Source organism: Polypterus senegalus, chromosome 9 (assembly GCF_016835505.1).
Source record: "Polypterus senegalus isolate Bchr_013 chromosome 9, ASM1683550v1, whole genome shotgun sequence".
NCBI classification, from domain to species: domain Eukaryota; kingdom Metazoa; phylum Chordata; class Cladistia; order Polypteriformes; family Polypteridae; genus Polypterus; species Polypterus senegalus.
In genome coordinates, this window is record NC_053162.1 from 46,721,327 (window position 1) to 46,737,605 (window position 16,279).

At 39.0% G+C, this 16,279-nt stretch overlaps 1 protein-coding gene across 1 annotated transcript in view; it reads left to right on the forward strand.

Moving 5' to 3' along the window:
• The window catches only part of LOC120534858 (hydrocephalus-inducing protein-like), a 206,036-nt gene that overhangs the window by 25,642 nt on the left and 164,115 nt on the right, over positions 1-16,279 (forward strand). Inside the window, exons 8-13 of the mRNA XM_039762371.1 lie at positions 455-656; positions 7,133-7,316; positions 9,937-10,036; positions 10,138-10,256; positions 13,100-13,323; positions 14,399-14,466. Coding sequence (XP_039618305.1) covers positions 455-656; positions 7,133-7,316; positions 9,937-10,036; positions 10,138-10,256; positions 13,100-13,323; positions 14,399-14,466 — 897 coding nt within the window. The remainder of the gene's footprint in view (positions 1-454; positions 657-7,132; positions 7,317-9,936; positions 10,037-10,137; positions 10,257-13,099; positions 13,324-14,398; positions 14,467-16,279) is intronic.

Genomic DNA, 16,279 nt, shown 5'->3' on the forward strand with positions numbered 1-16,279 from the left:
AAGATGTTAGAATGTCAAGCATCAATTCTCATTCTAGGTATACAGTGGCTTTAAACATTTACATACTGTACCCTTATGGTAATTTCAGCTTTTGTGGATGTAAAAGCAGAAACTAAAGCAAATAATTTTACATTTTTTACTTATCAGTAAAATCTTATAAAATAATTAACAGCGTTTAATGTAAAATTGACCTTTGATCATATTATTTGTATATTATAAAACTACCTCCTCTCCTCCATTTGTATTCTGTTTTTAATTTTAATAAATATGCAATACATTAGATTAATTTAACGTCACATACTTCAGTGCTTGTTATTAGTAGAGTAAAAAAGCTAAAAATACGTGAAGTGAGTAGTGTTTAAATCTAACACACAAATTACTTTTAATTTACAATTACTAAGAAATGAGAAACACTGCTTTACATGCATTTTCATTTGTCTTGTTTGTTATTTAGGTGAAGACATATATATTAGCCTGTATGGGGCAGCATCAGATTTGAATGTTCGACTAAGCAAAAACACTGTCATAATTGAGAAGACCTATCTGTCCATGATAAGTCAGCGCTCTGTCACCATTAGTAATAGGAGTGATGTAATAGTTCATTACCAATGGATGGCTTTTGCCACACCACAAGATGAAGAGCAACTGAAGTGCAGGTCTGTAATATTTTTGATTCTATAGTGTTCCCTCCTGCATTCTGCAAGCAAATAATGCAATATATTCAGTCTCCTCTTGGTAAACCTAATATGTTCTTCACAACTATTTATGGATCTCAATGGCTTATTTTCATCAAGCTGCAGTAGTTAAAAAGTCTATGCTATAATTATTATAAATTTTTTAGCTAATTTCAATACAAACAAGTCAGACATTGACTTAATCATTTTTTTCTTATATGGTCCAATGTATAGATTTCTATCAGTCAGTCACAATTCAATTATGTAGCATCATTGACCCTTTAGGTTCCATGGTAAGCTTTTGTTGAACATAAATAATAATTAATCACTTCATACACATGCAGCCTTTGTCGATTTTTGTAAAGTGTTCAACTCGGTTGATTGAGCTGCCCTGTGGGACATCCTGAGGGTTTGTGGGATCCCCTCGAGGTTGCTGGATATAATGGAGTGCTGTGCAGAGTGGAGCCAGAACCTCTGTTGTTTTCCCAGTTGATTATGGGGTTCGTCAGGGGTGTGTTTTTGCTCCTACTCTGTTCAGTGCTCGTATGGACTGGGTGTTGGGCAAGGTTGTGCGGTCCTGCGGCTCTGTCTGTGTTGGTAATTGCTGGGATTGTATTGCGAACTTCCTGCTTGTGGATTAAAACATTAGAACTCTCTAGACGAGAACAGGCCACTCAGCCCAACAAAGCTCGCCATTCCTATTCACTTATTTCTTCCAAAAAAAACATCAAGTCGAGTTTTGAAAGTCCCTAACGTCTTACTGTCTACCATACTACTTGATAGCTTGTTCCAAGTGTCTATCGTTCTTTGTGTAAAGAAAAACTTCCTAATGTTTGTGCGAAATTTACCCTTAACAAGTTTCCAACTGTGTCCCTGTGTTCTTGATGAACTCATTTTAAAATAACAGTCTCGGTCCACTGGACTGATTCTCTTCATAATTTTAAACACTTCAATCATCTCACCTCTTAATCTTCTTTTGTTTAAACTGTACAGGCTCAGCTCTTTTAATCTTTCCTCATAATTCATCCCCTGTAGCCCAATAAATGATCCTTGTCGCTCTTCTCTGGACCTTTTCTAGCACTGCTTTGTCCTTTTTGTATCTTGGAGACCAAAACTGAACACAGTATTCCAGATAAGGCCTCACCAGTGTGTTATAAAGGTTGTGCATAACCTCCTTGGACTTGTACTCCACACATTGTGCTATATAACCTCACATTCTGTTACCCTTCTTAATGGTTTCTGAACACTGTCGGGAAGTCGATAGCTTAGGGTCCACAGCTGTGGGGTATCTGTTGGTAAAGAAAGATTCACGGATCTTGACTTTGCTGACGATGCTGTGATCTTCACGGAGTCGATGGAGGCTCTGATTGTGGCTCTCGAGAGACTGAGCGGGGAGTCTGAATGTCTGGGCTTGCGACTGTCCTGAATAAAAACCAAGATCCAGGCCTTTAATGACCTCTTGGGCACAGCCATCAGCAGTGTGTCTGTTTGAGGAGAGAGTGTTGACCTTGTTGAGAGGTTTACTTACCTTGGCAGTGACATTCATGTCTCTGGTGACTCTTTTTATGAAGTCAGTAGACAGATAGGGAGAGCATGGGGGTTATGAGGTCACTGGAAAGGGATGTGTGGCACTCACAATATCTATTCAAAAGGACGAAGGTCCTAGTCTTTAGAGTCCTGGTGTTTCCTGTCTTGCTATATGGTTGCGAGACATGGATGCTATCCAGTGACCTGAGATGAAGACTGGACTCCTTTGGTACTATGTCTCTCTGGAAAATCCTTGGGTACTATTGGTTTGACTTTGTGTCGAATGAGCAGTTGCTCGTGGAGTTCCGAATGAGGCACTATGGCCATGTGGCGTGTTTCTCCGAGGGTGATCTGGCTCGTAAGATCCTCATTGTTGGGGACCCGAGTGGATGGACCAGACCAAGGGGTCGCCCATGTAACACCTGGCTGCAGCAGATAGAGGGTCTCTTCTGGATGGTGGGACTGGACTGCGTGTCAGCCTGGGGGGTTGCCATCCGGGATTCTGAGTTGTTTCATTGTGTAGTGGGTGCAGCAATGCACTGTACCGGTGCATGGTCCCTGACTTGACTTGACTTGATACACATGGACATCGTTATTTGGGGGGACAAAAACCAGCCATTGTGCTAGCACAATAATGAAATATAGACATACTCACTAAAGGCATGCCTCGAATATTTAAGACATTTTACACACAACATATATCTCGAAATTGTAACTTTATTGAAGGACACTGAAGATCATTTAATTCACCTGAAAGAGACCTGTTCCATCATGTCAGTATTACCAGGAATATCATCAGTAGCAGATAAATTTCACTACAATAACTTTTACTGCAGCGTACAGCTAAGAAACCACTGGAGCAACATAAAATACAAGACTGCACATGAACCATCTAATACAATTCTTGAAAAACAGCACAAGCAGGAACTTCACTGAATGGTGGTTAGGGAACCCCAGCCTACAGATACCTAATCAACCAGGCTGGAGCACACTCACCCTGCTGGCATTTGGGGCCAATTCATGAAATCCATGCATATAAATATAAACTAGACAGACAGACAGACAGACAGACAGACATAGATAGATAGATAGATAGATAGATAGATAGATAGATAGATAGATAGATAGATAGATAGATAGATAGATAGATACTTTATTAATCCCCAAGGGGAAACATACCCCAGCAGCAGCATACTGGGAAAAAACAATATTAAATTAAAGAGTGATAAAAATGCAGGTATAACAGACAATAACTTTGTGTAATGTTAACGTTTACCCCCCTTGGTGGAATTGAAGAGTCGCATAGTGTTGGGGGGGGATGATCTCCTCAGTCTGTCAGTGGAGCAGGACAGTGACAGCAGTCTGTCGCTGAAGTTGCTCCTCTGTCTGGAGATGATCCTGTTTAGTGGATGCAGTGGATTCTCCATGATTTAAAGGAACCTGCTCAGCGCCCATCACTCTGCCACAGATGTCAAACTGTCCAGTTCCGTGCCTACAATAGAGCCTGCCTTCCTCACCAGTTTGTCCAGGCGTGAGGCGTCCCTCTTCTTTATGCTGCCTCCCCAGCACACCACCGCATAGAAAAGGATGTTCGCCACAACCGTCTGGTAGAACATCTGCACTTGCCATGACTATTGATTTGTTTTTCTTATTCCAAGCTCATTGATAAATACCGTACTAAAAATTGGCATAATCACACTTTTTTTTAAATCTGAAAATACTTTTTTCAACATTTAAGTTTATTTGCTAGTGTTTTTACCATTTCCACTCCATTAGATAGTACTCACAACAACCATACAGAATGTTATGTGTAGTGATCATGGGGCATAACAGTTAAAATGAAAGCGAAAGACACCGTAACAGCAAAATAGGGGACAGCCTGGAAATTACATGATTATGTTTTAGGGTGTATCTTGCAATTGGCAATATTTCTGTGGCATTCTGTGCTTCTGTTTGCTAATCTGGTATCTCCCATTGTTCTTAGGATTTTGACATCTTGTTGGGTATGAACATGCATGTTGGCCATTTTCTCCTACAGAAGGAGACCTGGCTCAAATCATCAGCTATTCTGATCATGCTAGAAAACCCAAAATGTTTTTTTCCTAGCAGCATGGTGCTGTTTTTGCTTGTGTGAACATTTACACTTTGTTTTTGTTATTTGATTGATGCTTAGCAGATGTTTTAAAAAGATTAACCATTTATTTTTAATATACTGTAAACAAAAACATGTTTGTCTATTTATTTATTCAATGAAGTACATCTTTCTCTGTGACACTGGAGTAATCCTAATGGCTTTGTCAACACCTTATGGAAAATATCTCAATCAGGTACACCAATTTTGAGTAAACATTTTTAAATGAGGTTAAAAAGTTAAAACTCTTACCAATATTTCATTGCTTGACAGTAAGTATACTCCTTAATCTACGTTTATTTAATACTAGTTGTGTAACCCGTGCTGTAAAAAGCCAGGGCTCCTAGAAACTATTGAAATTGTCAGAAACAAAATTGAAATGCAGAGTCGGCAGTTTCGTTTTGCGGATGTGCTCTCCCCCTTTGTCTGTCAGCGGCTAAGCAAGTTTCTCTCTCGTTTGTCCTTCCTCAGCAGTTTCACTTTGGCAGTGGAGTTGCTTTCTTTAAGCTTCATGCTGTAGCCTTGTACTTCTTTCTTCTTCCGACTTCTTTAACTTGGGGCCACCTTGCTGGTCCTTTGAGTGTCATGCTGTAGCCTTGCACTTCCGGGCCGGACAGACAGACAGACACACACACTATCACACATAGACGTTTATATACAGGTAGTCCCCAGGTTACGGACATCCGACCTGCGACATACGAACGGGGCCGCAGCTGCAACGCGTGCGCCTCAGTAACTGCCGCTCCGTCATCTTCTGCCCGGGGCCGCTGCAAGCGGTGGCTGGACGGAGGCTAGAGGGGGGCGATTTCGCTGCTCGCGCAAGTGTAGCATCAACTCGGGCGGCTCCCGGCGGCAAGCTGTTTCACTGCCCGCCTACCACACATGGCTTGCCTGTTCATTCTAGGTGGGCGGCTGGTAATGCTGCAAGCGGTGACCCGGTTGTAGCTGAACGGAGGCCATTGAAGGTGAACGGGATGGCGAGGGGTAGTATTGTAGTGTGCCTCGGATGGCTGTGTGTTCAATGGGGGCGGTGCTGCGGCGGACATTGTAGGCAGCATACTGTAGTGGAGGTGACTGCAAGGTGAGCTGATGAACTGCCCCTCGCTGCCCCCATTCATTCTCAATAGCAAGCCTGCTTGTAGTGTTACGCACATAGGAGGAAGTTGTCTCTTGTCAGAACAGGGTGGTCCAGATCTAATCATGCAGATCCAGATCGTCTGGATGACTTTGATTTATGCAGGGACAATTCCAGTTCGGCGCAAAGACGATTCTTCATGTCGTCAGTTCGCACACTTCTCGATGGTCTAGGATTTTTCGGGTGATTTTCTATGTAATAAACTGAATAAGTTATAGCGTAATGAAAATTGCATAATTGATCTGGACCACCCTATACATCAGGTGTGTTGACGACTGGTGCCTCCCTGCTGTGATAGCGTGGACAGTGCTGTGCAGAAGAGCTCATCTTAACCTTTTGTCTTCACCCTTCAAGAATGTCTCTGAAACACAAATGTGATGCAAGTGCTGGTGATACAGTAAAGAAGAGAAAAACTATCACCATTGAAAATAAAGTAGAAATAATAAAAAGGTCAGAGAGAGGTGAAACTCCCTCATTCATTGGCAGAGCACTTGGTTACAGTCGGTCAACAATAGCATTTATTAAAATAATGTACCTTTTCCGACTTACATACAAATTCAACTTAAGTACAAAACTACAGTCCCTACCTCGTGCGTAACCTGGGGACTGCCTGTATAAGACCAAGCCATGTAATGCTTTGTGAATTAAGTGCAAAAGTGAAGTTTTTTTTTTTAGGAAAAAAACATTCAATCAATTAGTGTAAGGAATCTATAAAAACGAACTGCTTCAACCATGCAAGAAACATCAAGGATTACCCTTACCAAAGCTGAGGCCATGATTTTTGCTGCAAAAGCAAGGAGTAGCACATTGTACAAAAAAAGTGCAAAAAGTGAATTTCTGTTTATATGTTTGAAGCTTGATGGGTTTTGGGTTGTTTTTCAGACTGCCTTAACAATGCATGTAATATTCACTCTAAAATGTTACTGTATATAAATAAAACTTAAGGTTTCATTTGATTGGTATGCAAAAGGAAACATTTACAGTATGAAATAAAAATAACTAAACTGTTTTGAGCTACACTAAGGACATGGTTCAGTTAGACGCACAGTACTTGAAACCACACTATCAGACAAAATGTACAGTTAAATGGCCGTCAAAGTATTGGGGTGGCTAGTACTCTTCAACCCATTAAACACTTCTTTTTTCACTTTATGTGCCTATGTCTCGATTGTCTGTATTCTTGTTTTCTGCTACTTGAACAGTTGCCCTCAGATTTACATGCAGTCTGAAGCACTTTTGTGGACATTTCTGTAATCTCTTGCAAGGTCAGAATTGCTCTCCAGAAGTCTAGCCATCCACCTAGATCTGTGCTTACTCCCCCTGTGTGTTCTTGCAGTCCTTATTCACAGGTCATTTTTAAAGGGATAGCCAACACCCAAGAAGTCAGTCCAACATGTCCTACATCATGGACTTATATTTGGTGCCATAGATCTAACTGATCTTTCTTTTTCCTAACAGCTAGGGTCTTATTATATGGCACCATAAAGCATGCCCTTTTGTAATACTGGAAGCTTAAGTATACGTTCTGTTCTTTTTCAATCATTTTATCCTAATTTAATAGACATTCTGCAATTATACTGTATATAGCAGGTAAAAATTATAACCACTAATTTGAAAGGGCCTTGCATAATCTCACATAGTTTATTGGGTTTTTGTTGCTTATAGATCCTCATTAGATCTGCAACAGCAGGAAGAGATTGAGATGGAGCTCTTTTTAGAAGAATGCAATGCAGATCCCTCAATAAGAGAAAAAATCTCCATCCTGCATCGAAGTTTCCAGCATCGTCTAAGAATGCTACAGGATGAGAAAATTGCCTTTGTGGATGATGTTTTCTCCCTTCAACCTGCAGTATGTAGCTATAAGACTTATCAGTCTTAAAAAATGCAATACTTACTTAAAAACAGACAACATTTATTCTGGCTATGATGTGCTTTCCTAAGGTTTTTATGCAGTTTGACTTTTTTATTGTAATGTACACGATTGTTGAAAGAGTAATTAGATGCAGAATAAGGGTCAAGAAACACCATCTTCTAACCAGCGCATCTCTGGTTTAGTTGCACTGAAACATTTTGTCAGATCCATTTAAGTACAAGTTTTCAACAATTGTTCACTTGTTTAAAATAAAAGCCTAATCAGGTAAATAACATATTATGACAATAATGATGCATTAATAGGTAAACAATTATAATAAGTAAAGTGTTAAATTTATTTCTTGGAAGCCTTTTGAACATTCTTATGCAAGACTGCATAGTGAAATGATTGGGCAAGACTCTTAAGTACACACACAATTTGAACTGAGAAGAATAACGTGGTATTATGCTATGTTTTTTGTTATAGTATACTAAATAAACTAAGCTGTGCTAACAGTATACTCCTGATTAGCCTATATGTTATGACTAGTAGACTATGTTATGCTAAGATACCAGATACCTGTAGTCTAGCTGCTGGGCAGTGTTTCTCAGCATTTCTTTGAAGATCTGATGATAATATATATGGAAGAAATATCATACAATGGATGCTTCACTTGCCACAACTCAATCAATTTGTCCTCCATCTCATGGACCCATAAATGTTTTGTAATTGTGCTTTAAGATTTGTTCATTGGAACTGAAATGCAGGATCAGCTCATATGATCTCTCAAGCAAACAGTACATTTTTCTTGGACATGTCAAAAAACCATCAGGAGCACATAAGCTTACTCAGATAGCATCAAAACATATTTCATATATTGCCAGGAGAGACACTGTGACCTTCAACAAATTTCTAACAGTTTTGTTCCTATTTGAAAAACCACCTGGAAGCTCACAACTCAAGCTAAAATATCATATTGCATGCCCCCTCTTATGATTACAACTGGCAGGGCCGTATTAAGGTGGGTGCTATTGATGCTGCAGCATTAGGCCCATTCCTGAAATAGGCCCAGATGAAAACAAACGAGAATTTTCCGGAAGCTGAACAGTTTTCCTTTGTTATATTAACCTCAAAATAATCCTTAGAATGAAATTTGGAGTCCGACTTTTGGACCCCCAGACACAGCGTTACTTATTATACAGTTATTAGTGTTCTTTGTGCTGTGACGTAACTATAACATCATTGTGTTTATTGTTAACAGAAGATTTCAAGTTAATGCTATCAATTTTAAACAGTTTATTTAGTAATTTAGCTGCATTTTTTGCAATATCTTGGGGATTCTTGCCTCTTTATTATTGTTCTGTAAGTGCCACATAGTAAATTTTTCACCTTGAAAGTTAGTTGTACAGTAAAAATCAATGGCTATTTAAATGGTTACCTGTAAAAGTAAAACTAAAAGCTGACCTGCAGGCCCGGCATGGATGTTTAGAATTTTTAAACTCCTCGACAGGATTCTGGTCTATTATGAAATTTAAATCGTGGACAAATTTTTACCCTCAAGAGCCTGAACTGAGTCACTTTGACCCAATGTCTCTGCAAATTCATTTTTTTTTACTCTGTTTCGTAAGAGAATTGTGAAATTTTGTGTATTTCATTGTTAGGTTTTCTGCATTTAGTGCACTTTTCAGACAATTGCTATTGAATGTTGATGTTACATAGTTTGATGTTAATCTCGAGTTGTTACGATACTACGTCGTTATTATTATTCATGTTCAAAAAAGGCTGGCTGGTTGAATCGCAAGCAATAAAGGCTCCTTGGTTGGTCTGAGTGCGCATGTATGGTGAATGTCGAATGCACGTGCACCAATGCCGAGAAAAAATAGGCCTTTTTTGCACTGCAGCATCAGGCCCAATTTCGTCTTAATCCGGCCCTGACAACTGGTGAAGCATGTTTTCTCTTTGAGGAATGAATAGGTTAGTTTTAAAGGCACACAGTTATCCACACATGTTTTGACAAAGGTGGTAAAGATGGCTGAAAACTCATCCAGATCTGATGAGGAATCTCTATAAACATTTTGTCGCTAAAGTTTTATTTAAGACAAATGTTTACCTAAAATTGTGATGTAATTTAATTTCTGATTTTCATTCGTTTAGTTTTGATTAACATATTCAAACCACAACATCCCCACGGGTCCTTTAGTGAACCAGAAGGACAGCGTGAGTATACAGCAACAAATACATCATGAACTCCCAATTTGTGCGTATTACTCTATGTACATCATATGAAATGCATCGCCATCCTTCTTTTTCCAGGCAGAAGTTAGGAGGCTTAGCCTACATTGTTTCTCTGAGGAAGTTTCACGTTTCCTAAACTCTTACCCAATTTTAAATTCAATTAATGTCAATTTCTTTAAACAAAGAAGATGAAGAGAAAATTTTGAAAGGATATAAAGTGGAGGGTTAGACTATGAAGAGAGGGACCTGGGCTACATCTATGGGAAGCCAATAGCCTTTTTCTGTTGCTTGACGGCGAGAATGTGTAATTGATGCAATGCTCTCCTAAGGTGAAATGGTCTTCTTTACTTGTGATTAAACCTGTTTTATTTTTTGATTTCAGGAAGGTGAAATCTGGCCAAACTCTACCGTGGAAGTTAATATTTTTTTCAAACCTAAAGAAGAAAAAGTTTACCAGCAAAATATCTATTGTGATATTACAGGTATACTACAAAAGCATTAGCAAAGCTGTTTTTTACATTATGAAACACTGTTTTCTTCTAATACAAAACTTCATAAGCAGATTCCATTGTGTTTTTTGCAGGTCGAGAATCTCGTCTGCTACTCAGAATTAAAGGGGAGGGCATTGGACCAAAGCTCACTTTCAGTTTTGATGAGGTGGACGTGGGACATATGTTTATTGGATCCAAGCACACTTATGAGGTAGCAACTCTTAAGGTTATATAATTGTTTTTCATTAACACACTGTTTACAACAAGCTTCTCAGAAATACCGTATAAACAATCTAAAATGTAACGTTTATAAGATGTGATAAAGGCGCTATATAGCGCCTGACCCGGCATGGACTACGCAGAGGCACATGTAATATCACACTGGCTTTTATTTTTTCTTCAGCCGTGGGGCACTTCTTCCCCATGTCCCACAGGCCCAACACAGTCCCAAAGCACTTTAAACAGAGCACAAACAACCCTTCCTCTGGCACCACCAGTCCTCCCAGGCAACCTCCCGATTCCGGCCTGTGAGTGGTGGAGGCTGGCCCATTTTATAGCCCACCCGGAAGTGTTCCAGGTGCTTGACCACCTGGTCCCAATTGCACCTCCAGGTGGGGCCGATGACTCGTCCAGCCGGGTTCTTGAGACTCGGCAGCACCTCCTAGCAGCCATCCCAGCTCCCAACCAGGCTGTGGAAGACTCCATTTCCCATGGAGCCAGATGGGAGGCTGGGGAATCATCGTTGGCCCAGGATGCTGCCACCAAGCGTCCTGGGGGAGGTATTGAGCTGTCCAAAGTTGCTCCCCCGGAACATACATCGCAGAGGCTTCCCGGCCGGGCATGGAACCCAGCCGTTCATCACAAAAAACACAAAAGAAGAAGGAAACAATTTGATTCCCATACAACCTGACAGAGTTTGAGTGGTTTTGCATAGAATAATGATAGAAAAATGTATTGTTCAGCTATTCAAAACTGATAGTCACCTGTCCACACAGACACAAGGCTTCATGGCTGATAAAGGCCCTTCTACTGAATATTTACTTGAAGGGGTGAATACTATTGTAATCAGTTGGTCTGTGTATAATATTTCAGAGATCACTTTTCAGAGATCCATGTTCACTTTGACATTTTTTTGTTGGTCGATGTCAGAAAATCCAAAATATTTCCCCTGTAATTGAATGCTGTCTATTAATGAAATGGAAAACACTTCAAGGAAGTAAATACTTTTTAGAGATATTGCCTCATTTTAAGTGAATCATATTTGCTAAATTATATGTTGGTATTGAGTTTTAGCAATGTTGTTTTCATGCATTTTCAGTCAGGAAAACCCCGTTTAATAGATGATAGCTCTACTTATTTAAAAGCACTTCTCATGTGCCAGTTAAAGGAACAATAACATCCTCAGGAGTGTTGGTGGGTAACTATCAGTGAATATCTGTCTTTGGATTTTATTATCCTTTCTTTGCCAGAAATGGTGGTTGATATGAATTTGGGTATGACATCAGTGTTCTGGCAGGACTTCCTCTGAGCTTGGAATAGAAAGGAACCCAAAGTAATAGATGGTGCAATATACTCCTCAGTCTCCCATATGTCTCTTAATATTAGTCCCTGTAAGGCATTCAAAAAGCCCATGTCAATGCCAAGTTATATTAAATGTATTCTTCAAAATGTAAATGTATTTACTGTAATAAGATTTTTAAAAGATTTCCTTTAAGCTGTATTTGTATTACTAGTTGAATTTTGGAGAGTTGGACTCCGCCAGGGCTGCTCTTTGTCACCGATTCTGTTCATAACTTTTATGGACAGAATTTCTAGGCGCAGCCAGGGCGTTGAGGGTGTCCGGTTTGGTGGGCTCAGGATTGGGTCACTGCTTTTTGCAGATGATGTTGTCCTGTTTGCTTTATCAGGCCGTGATCTTCAGCTCTCACTGGATTGGTTCGCAGTTGAATGTGAAGCGGCTCTGATGGGAATCAGCACCTCCAAATCCGAGACTGTGGTCCTCAGCCGGAAAAGGGTGGAGTGCCCTCTCAGGGTTGGGAGTGAGATTCTGTCCCAAGTGGAGGAGTTCAAGTATCTCAGGGTCTTGTTCACAAGGGAAGAATGGAGCGTAAGATTGACAAGCGGATCAGTGCGGCGTCCACTGAGATGCGGGCTCTGCATTAGTCTGTCGTGGTGAAAAAGGAGCTGAGTCATAAGGCAAAGCTCTCAATTTACTGGTTGATCTATGTTCCTACCTTCATCTACCTTCACCTATGGTCATGAGCTGTGGATAGTGACCGAAAGAACAAGATCGCAAATAGAAGCGGCTAAAATGAGTTTCCTCCACAGGGTGTCTGGGCTTTCCCTTAAAGATAAGGAAAGAGAAGTTCAGTAATCTAGGAGGAGCTCAGAGTAGAGCCGCTGATCCTCCACATCGAGAGGAGTCAGAGGTGGCTCCTGGACGCCTCCCTGGTGAGGTGTTCCAGACATGTCTAACCGGGAGGGGGCCCCGGGGAAGACTCAGGACACGCTGGAGGGACTATGTCATTCGGCTGGCCTGGGAACGTCTCAGGATTCTTCGGGAAGAGCTAGTAGAAGTGGCCAGGGAGAGAGAAGTCTGGGCATCTCTGCTCAAGCTACTGCCCCCACGATCCGATCTTGGATAAGTGAAAGAGGATGGATGGATGGATGGTGTTGGTTTAGTTTGCTTTCACTAATGCAGTGTTCATTTTTTATGTTTCATGTTTTATTAACCACAAAAACAGTATCTGTTTCATTTATGTGAAACTAGGCATTGTAAATATATGATAAGAATGCATTCCCATAGCATATTATGCAATTTGAAACTGAAAAACTGCATGCATTTCAGATTTTTCATTAGTTTTAACTTCTTGAGTTTAACTTTATGTATTTGATCCTGTATGTAAATAATATAAGGTTATGTGCTTCAGTGTTACCTTATAATATTTATAAATCTGTGTAGGTGTTCTATACAAATAAACTACCGGTGTATTGGAAAAAAAAGAAGAATTGAGTCATCGCTACTCATTTACTTATACCCTTTTGTCTTTTTAGGTTCTCCTGACAAACAAAGGGTTTATTAGTGCTGTCTTCTGTCTTGTACCTCCTGACTCCGCTGTGGGCGCCTGCTTCTCTTTCAACCCAAGTAAAGGCATTATACATCCTGGTGGCTTTCAAGCAATCCAAGTGGAACTGTGTTCCAAAATCTTAGGAGTCTTCAAAGAAGATTTCTACTTTTCTGTAGATGGCAGTTCACAGAACATTTATGTTACTTTCAGGTACAACAAAAAAATCAATATTATCTTTTCAAATATTCAAAGACATCAAAAAACAGAAACAATATAAATATCTCAGGAACAACTCCCCATGTCTGAGTGCTCAGGGATTTTACAGATACAGTATATTTGTATGTTCTCAGCAGGGAAAATATTAATTGGATTCACCAAACAACTTTTAAATTTATTAGATTGTGTCTTACTCCTGTCTGAGTTTTAAAGTTTTAACATACCATATGTTAGAAGATTTGGAATATGATAGATAGGCAAGCTAAACATTAAAGCCTACAGTGTAGAGTTAGGTACACAATATCACAATAAAGTCTGTAAAATTATTATTATACAACTTTAAATCACCTTCAGCCTTAGTTTGCCTGACTCTTTTTTCAGTACAAGGGAAATTACAACTGCAGGAGCGTATTCTTATTCAGTTGCCATCTATGCATCGAAATTCAAGGATGAACATAAGGTCCTCGGTCTTAGATTCCGCGATTATCTTAAAATGCACATTACAAAACTTTTTGCCAACTTCCTTATAGTTACAAACAGTGCAAGGAATCATAACAGGCTTTTGGAATTTTAACCATATGGTTGCCAATTGCGACTTCTTTCCAGTTCCACTTTGTGACCTTTTGCATGGAACCTCTCTGTGGTCTGTTTGTAGTCATGTACACAATTGCATTGTATTATGTTGTAAGTTGCCTTGGATAAAGTCATTGGTCAGATATGCAAAAAGTAAGTATTACTTTAGCACATTACAAATATTACACTTATAGGTACTATTACATTTAGGAGTAATGCGTTGTGCTGTTTAAATGCTTTCAATTATAATGTTAGTAATCATGAATGGTATAATGCAAAAAATGAACCATTTTGTATTTGAAAAATATGCCGCACTTTTGTAGTCTGTGATTCTCATTTGATTTTTATTTGCAAATGCGGACTTTATTAATGTTATTAATAAGAGATATTTTCAGTTTTACGTACCAAAGAGATAACCTGTACTTGATAGCAACTTGTGGTTGCTCTTTATATATACGTGCTTCAGTGTTCATTGATGTTCCTATTTCACCCACAGAGGATGCATTGTGGGCCCCACATTTCATTTTAATGTGCCTTCTTTGAACTTTGGAGATGTCTCTTTTGGTAAGTTATGTTTCAGAGTCTGATTGTGTTTAATATTCATTATGAATTAAATAAGCAGAACATTTTAGGTTTGATTCCACATTTATATCATAAACCTAGATTGTCATAGCAATGCAGTTTATGTTTCTACAACAGTGTAAATCAGAACTCTTAAATGACGTGGAGGACACATAAAGATAATTTATCTTCATGTCAAGGTGACACAAGTGCTGTAGCTGAAATTATAGGCAATGTCAGACTAAACTGAGTTTGAGTTTTATTGTCTCTGTTGAACCTTTTTTCCTTCTGTAAAATGAATTTTACTCTAATAAACCTTGAGTCTTTTGAATTACTGTTCTTTAAATGCGAATTTTGGCAAGTGTAAATTATGATGTTTGTACTGTGGCCTGTGAACAGGGTATGTTAGGTGATTTCTGAACCCAGATAGAATTCGAGACCTCAAAAGGTTTCAAAAAGTTGTTTTTTTTCCTAAAAAATATAACATACAAGAGAGTCAAAAAGTAGCAAGCATAAATTACAAATCTAAAAAGGGAAAACAAATGTGTCTCAGTTGGTCTACCTAGGCAGGTTAATGCCCTAACCGAACTGTGGTGTTTCCCCCCATAATGTATTCCTAATCACACTGCTTTAGCCTTTTAAACTGGACATCATGAGATGTCCATTTTTTCCCACCAGTAAAGTTGTTGCCCATACCACTCTTTTGGCCCCCGGTTTCAACAGCCTTATAGATGAAGAGGCCTTTTTAAGCATTAGATCATTAAGCAATAAATGGATTTAATGTCTTCTTCAAATTGAATAGCATGAGCTCCTTCCCCTCTGAACTGTGAATGCTATTAAACTTGACAAAGTATGTACAGTTGTTTTAGAGTCTTCCCATTTATCAGTTTGTAATCCATTCTTCAATCCATTCATTCTTCCATTGTCAATGCCTGCTTCACCAATTATTGCTTGGAAGTAACATTGTTCAGATTCATTGTTTGTTCTATTTTATTTATTTTACTAGGGGGCTTGGTCCTCTGTTCGCTTTGCTCACCAAAGGTTTTCCGGATACACACTTTTAAGATTTTTTTTTTCTTTGAATTGTTGCTATTTCATTAGTTTTATTTTTATTTCAGAACTTTTGTAAAAAACAATATTTGGAATTTTCAAGTCCCAATATGCTGAATCTTTTAAATGAGCTCTGTGAGAGGTGTTAATGACTTTTTACCATAATTCAGGATAGCTTTCTCTGTTTTGAATTTCAGCACAGACAAAACGATCGACATCAGTAGCAGTTAATAGTTTTTTTTGCAAAGTAACCAATAAATGCATGTGAGGTAAACCCCGTTTTTGAAATTCTCTGACTTAAACTTCAAAGCCTTACAATATTTACGTACTTCTGACATATCACTTGTGTCCATATATTCGATCTCTATCCGCCTTTTCGTTATTTCTCCAAGTAATAATTTCTCTTTGTTTGCGCTAATGTGATCTTTACTTTCTTTTTTTGACACTGTCATTTTTTTCTGCTTTCATATTCTGTATCTTGCTCTGCATGTGTTTCGCTCCTACATTTTTTTTGAGTCTTTTGAATTCCAGTTTTCATTATTTCTAACTTGCTCTGCATGTGTTTGGCCCCCTTGTTTTTAACCTCTTTATGATGTTTTCCTGTGTTTTCTACTCCTTGTCTTCTATTTCTGACCTCACTTTGTCCTGCTTTTTTTTCAATGACGCCTGGTCCATGGTGATTATTTTCCCTTTTTCGAGTAATAATTTCCGTTTGTTTGCGCTACTGTGATCTTTACTTTCTTTTTTTTATACTTTGTAATTTTCC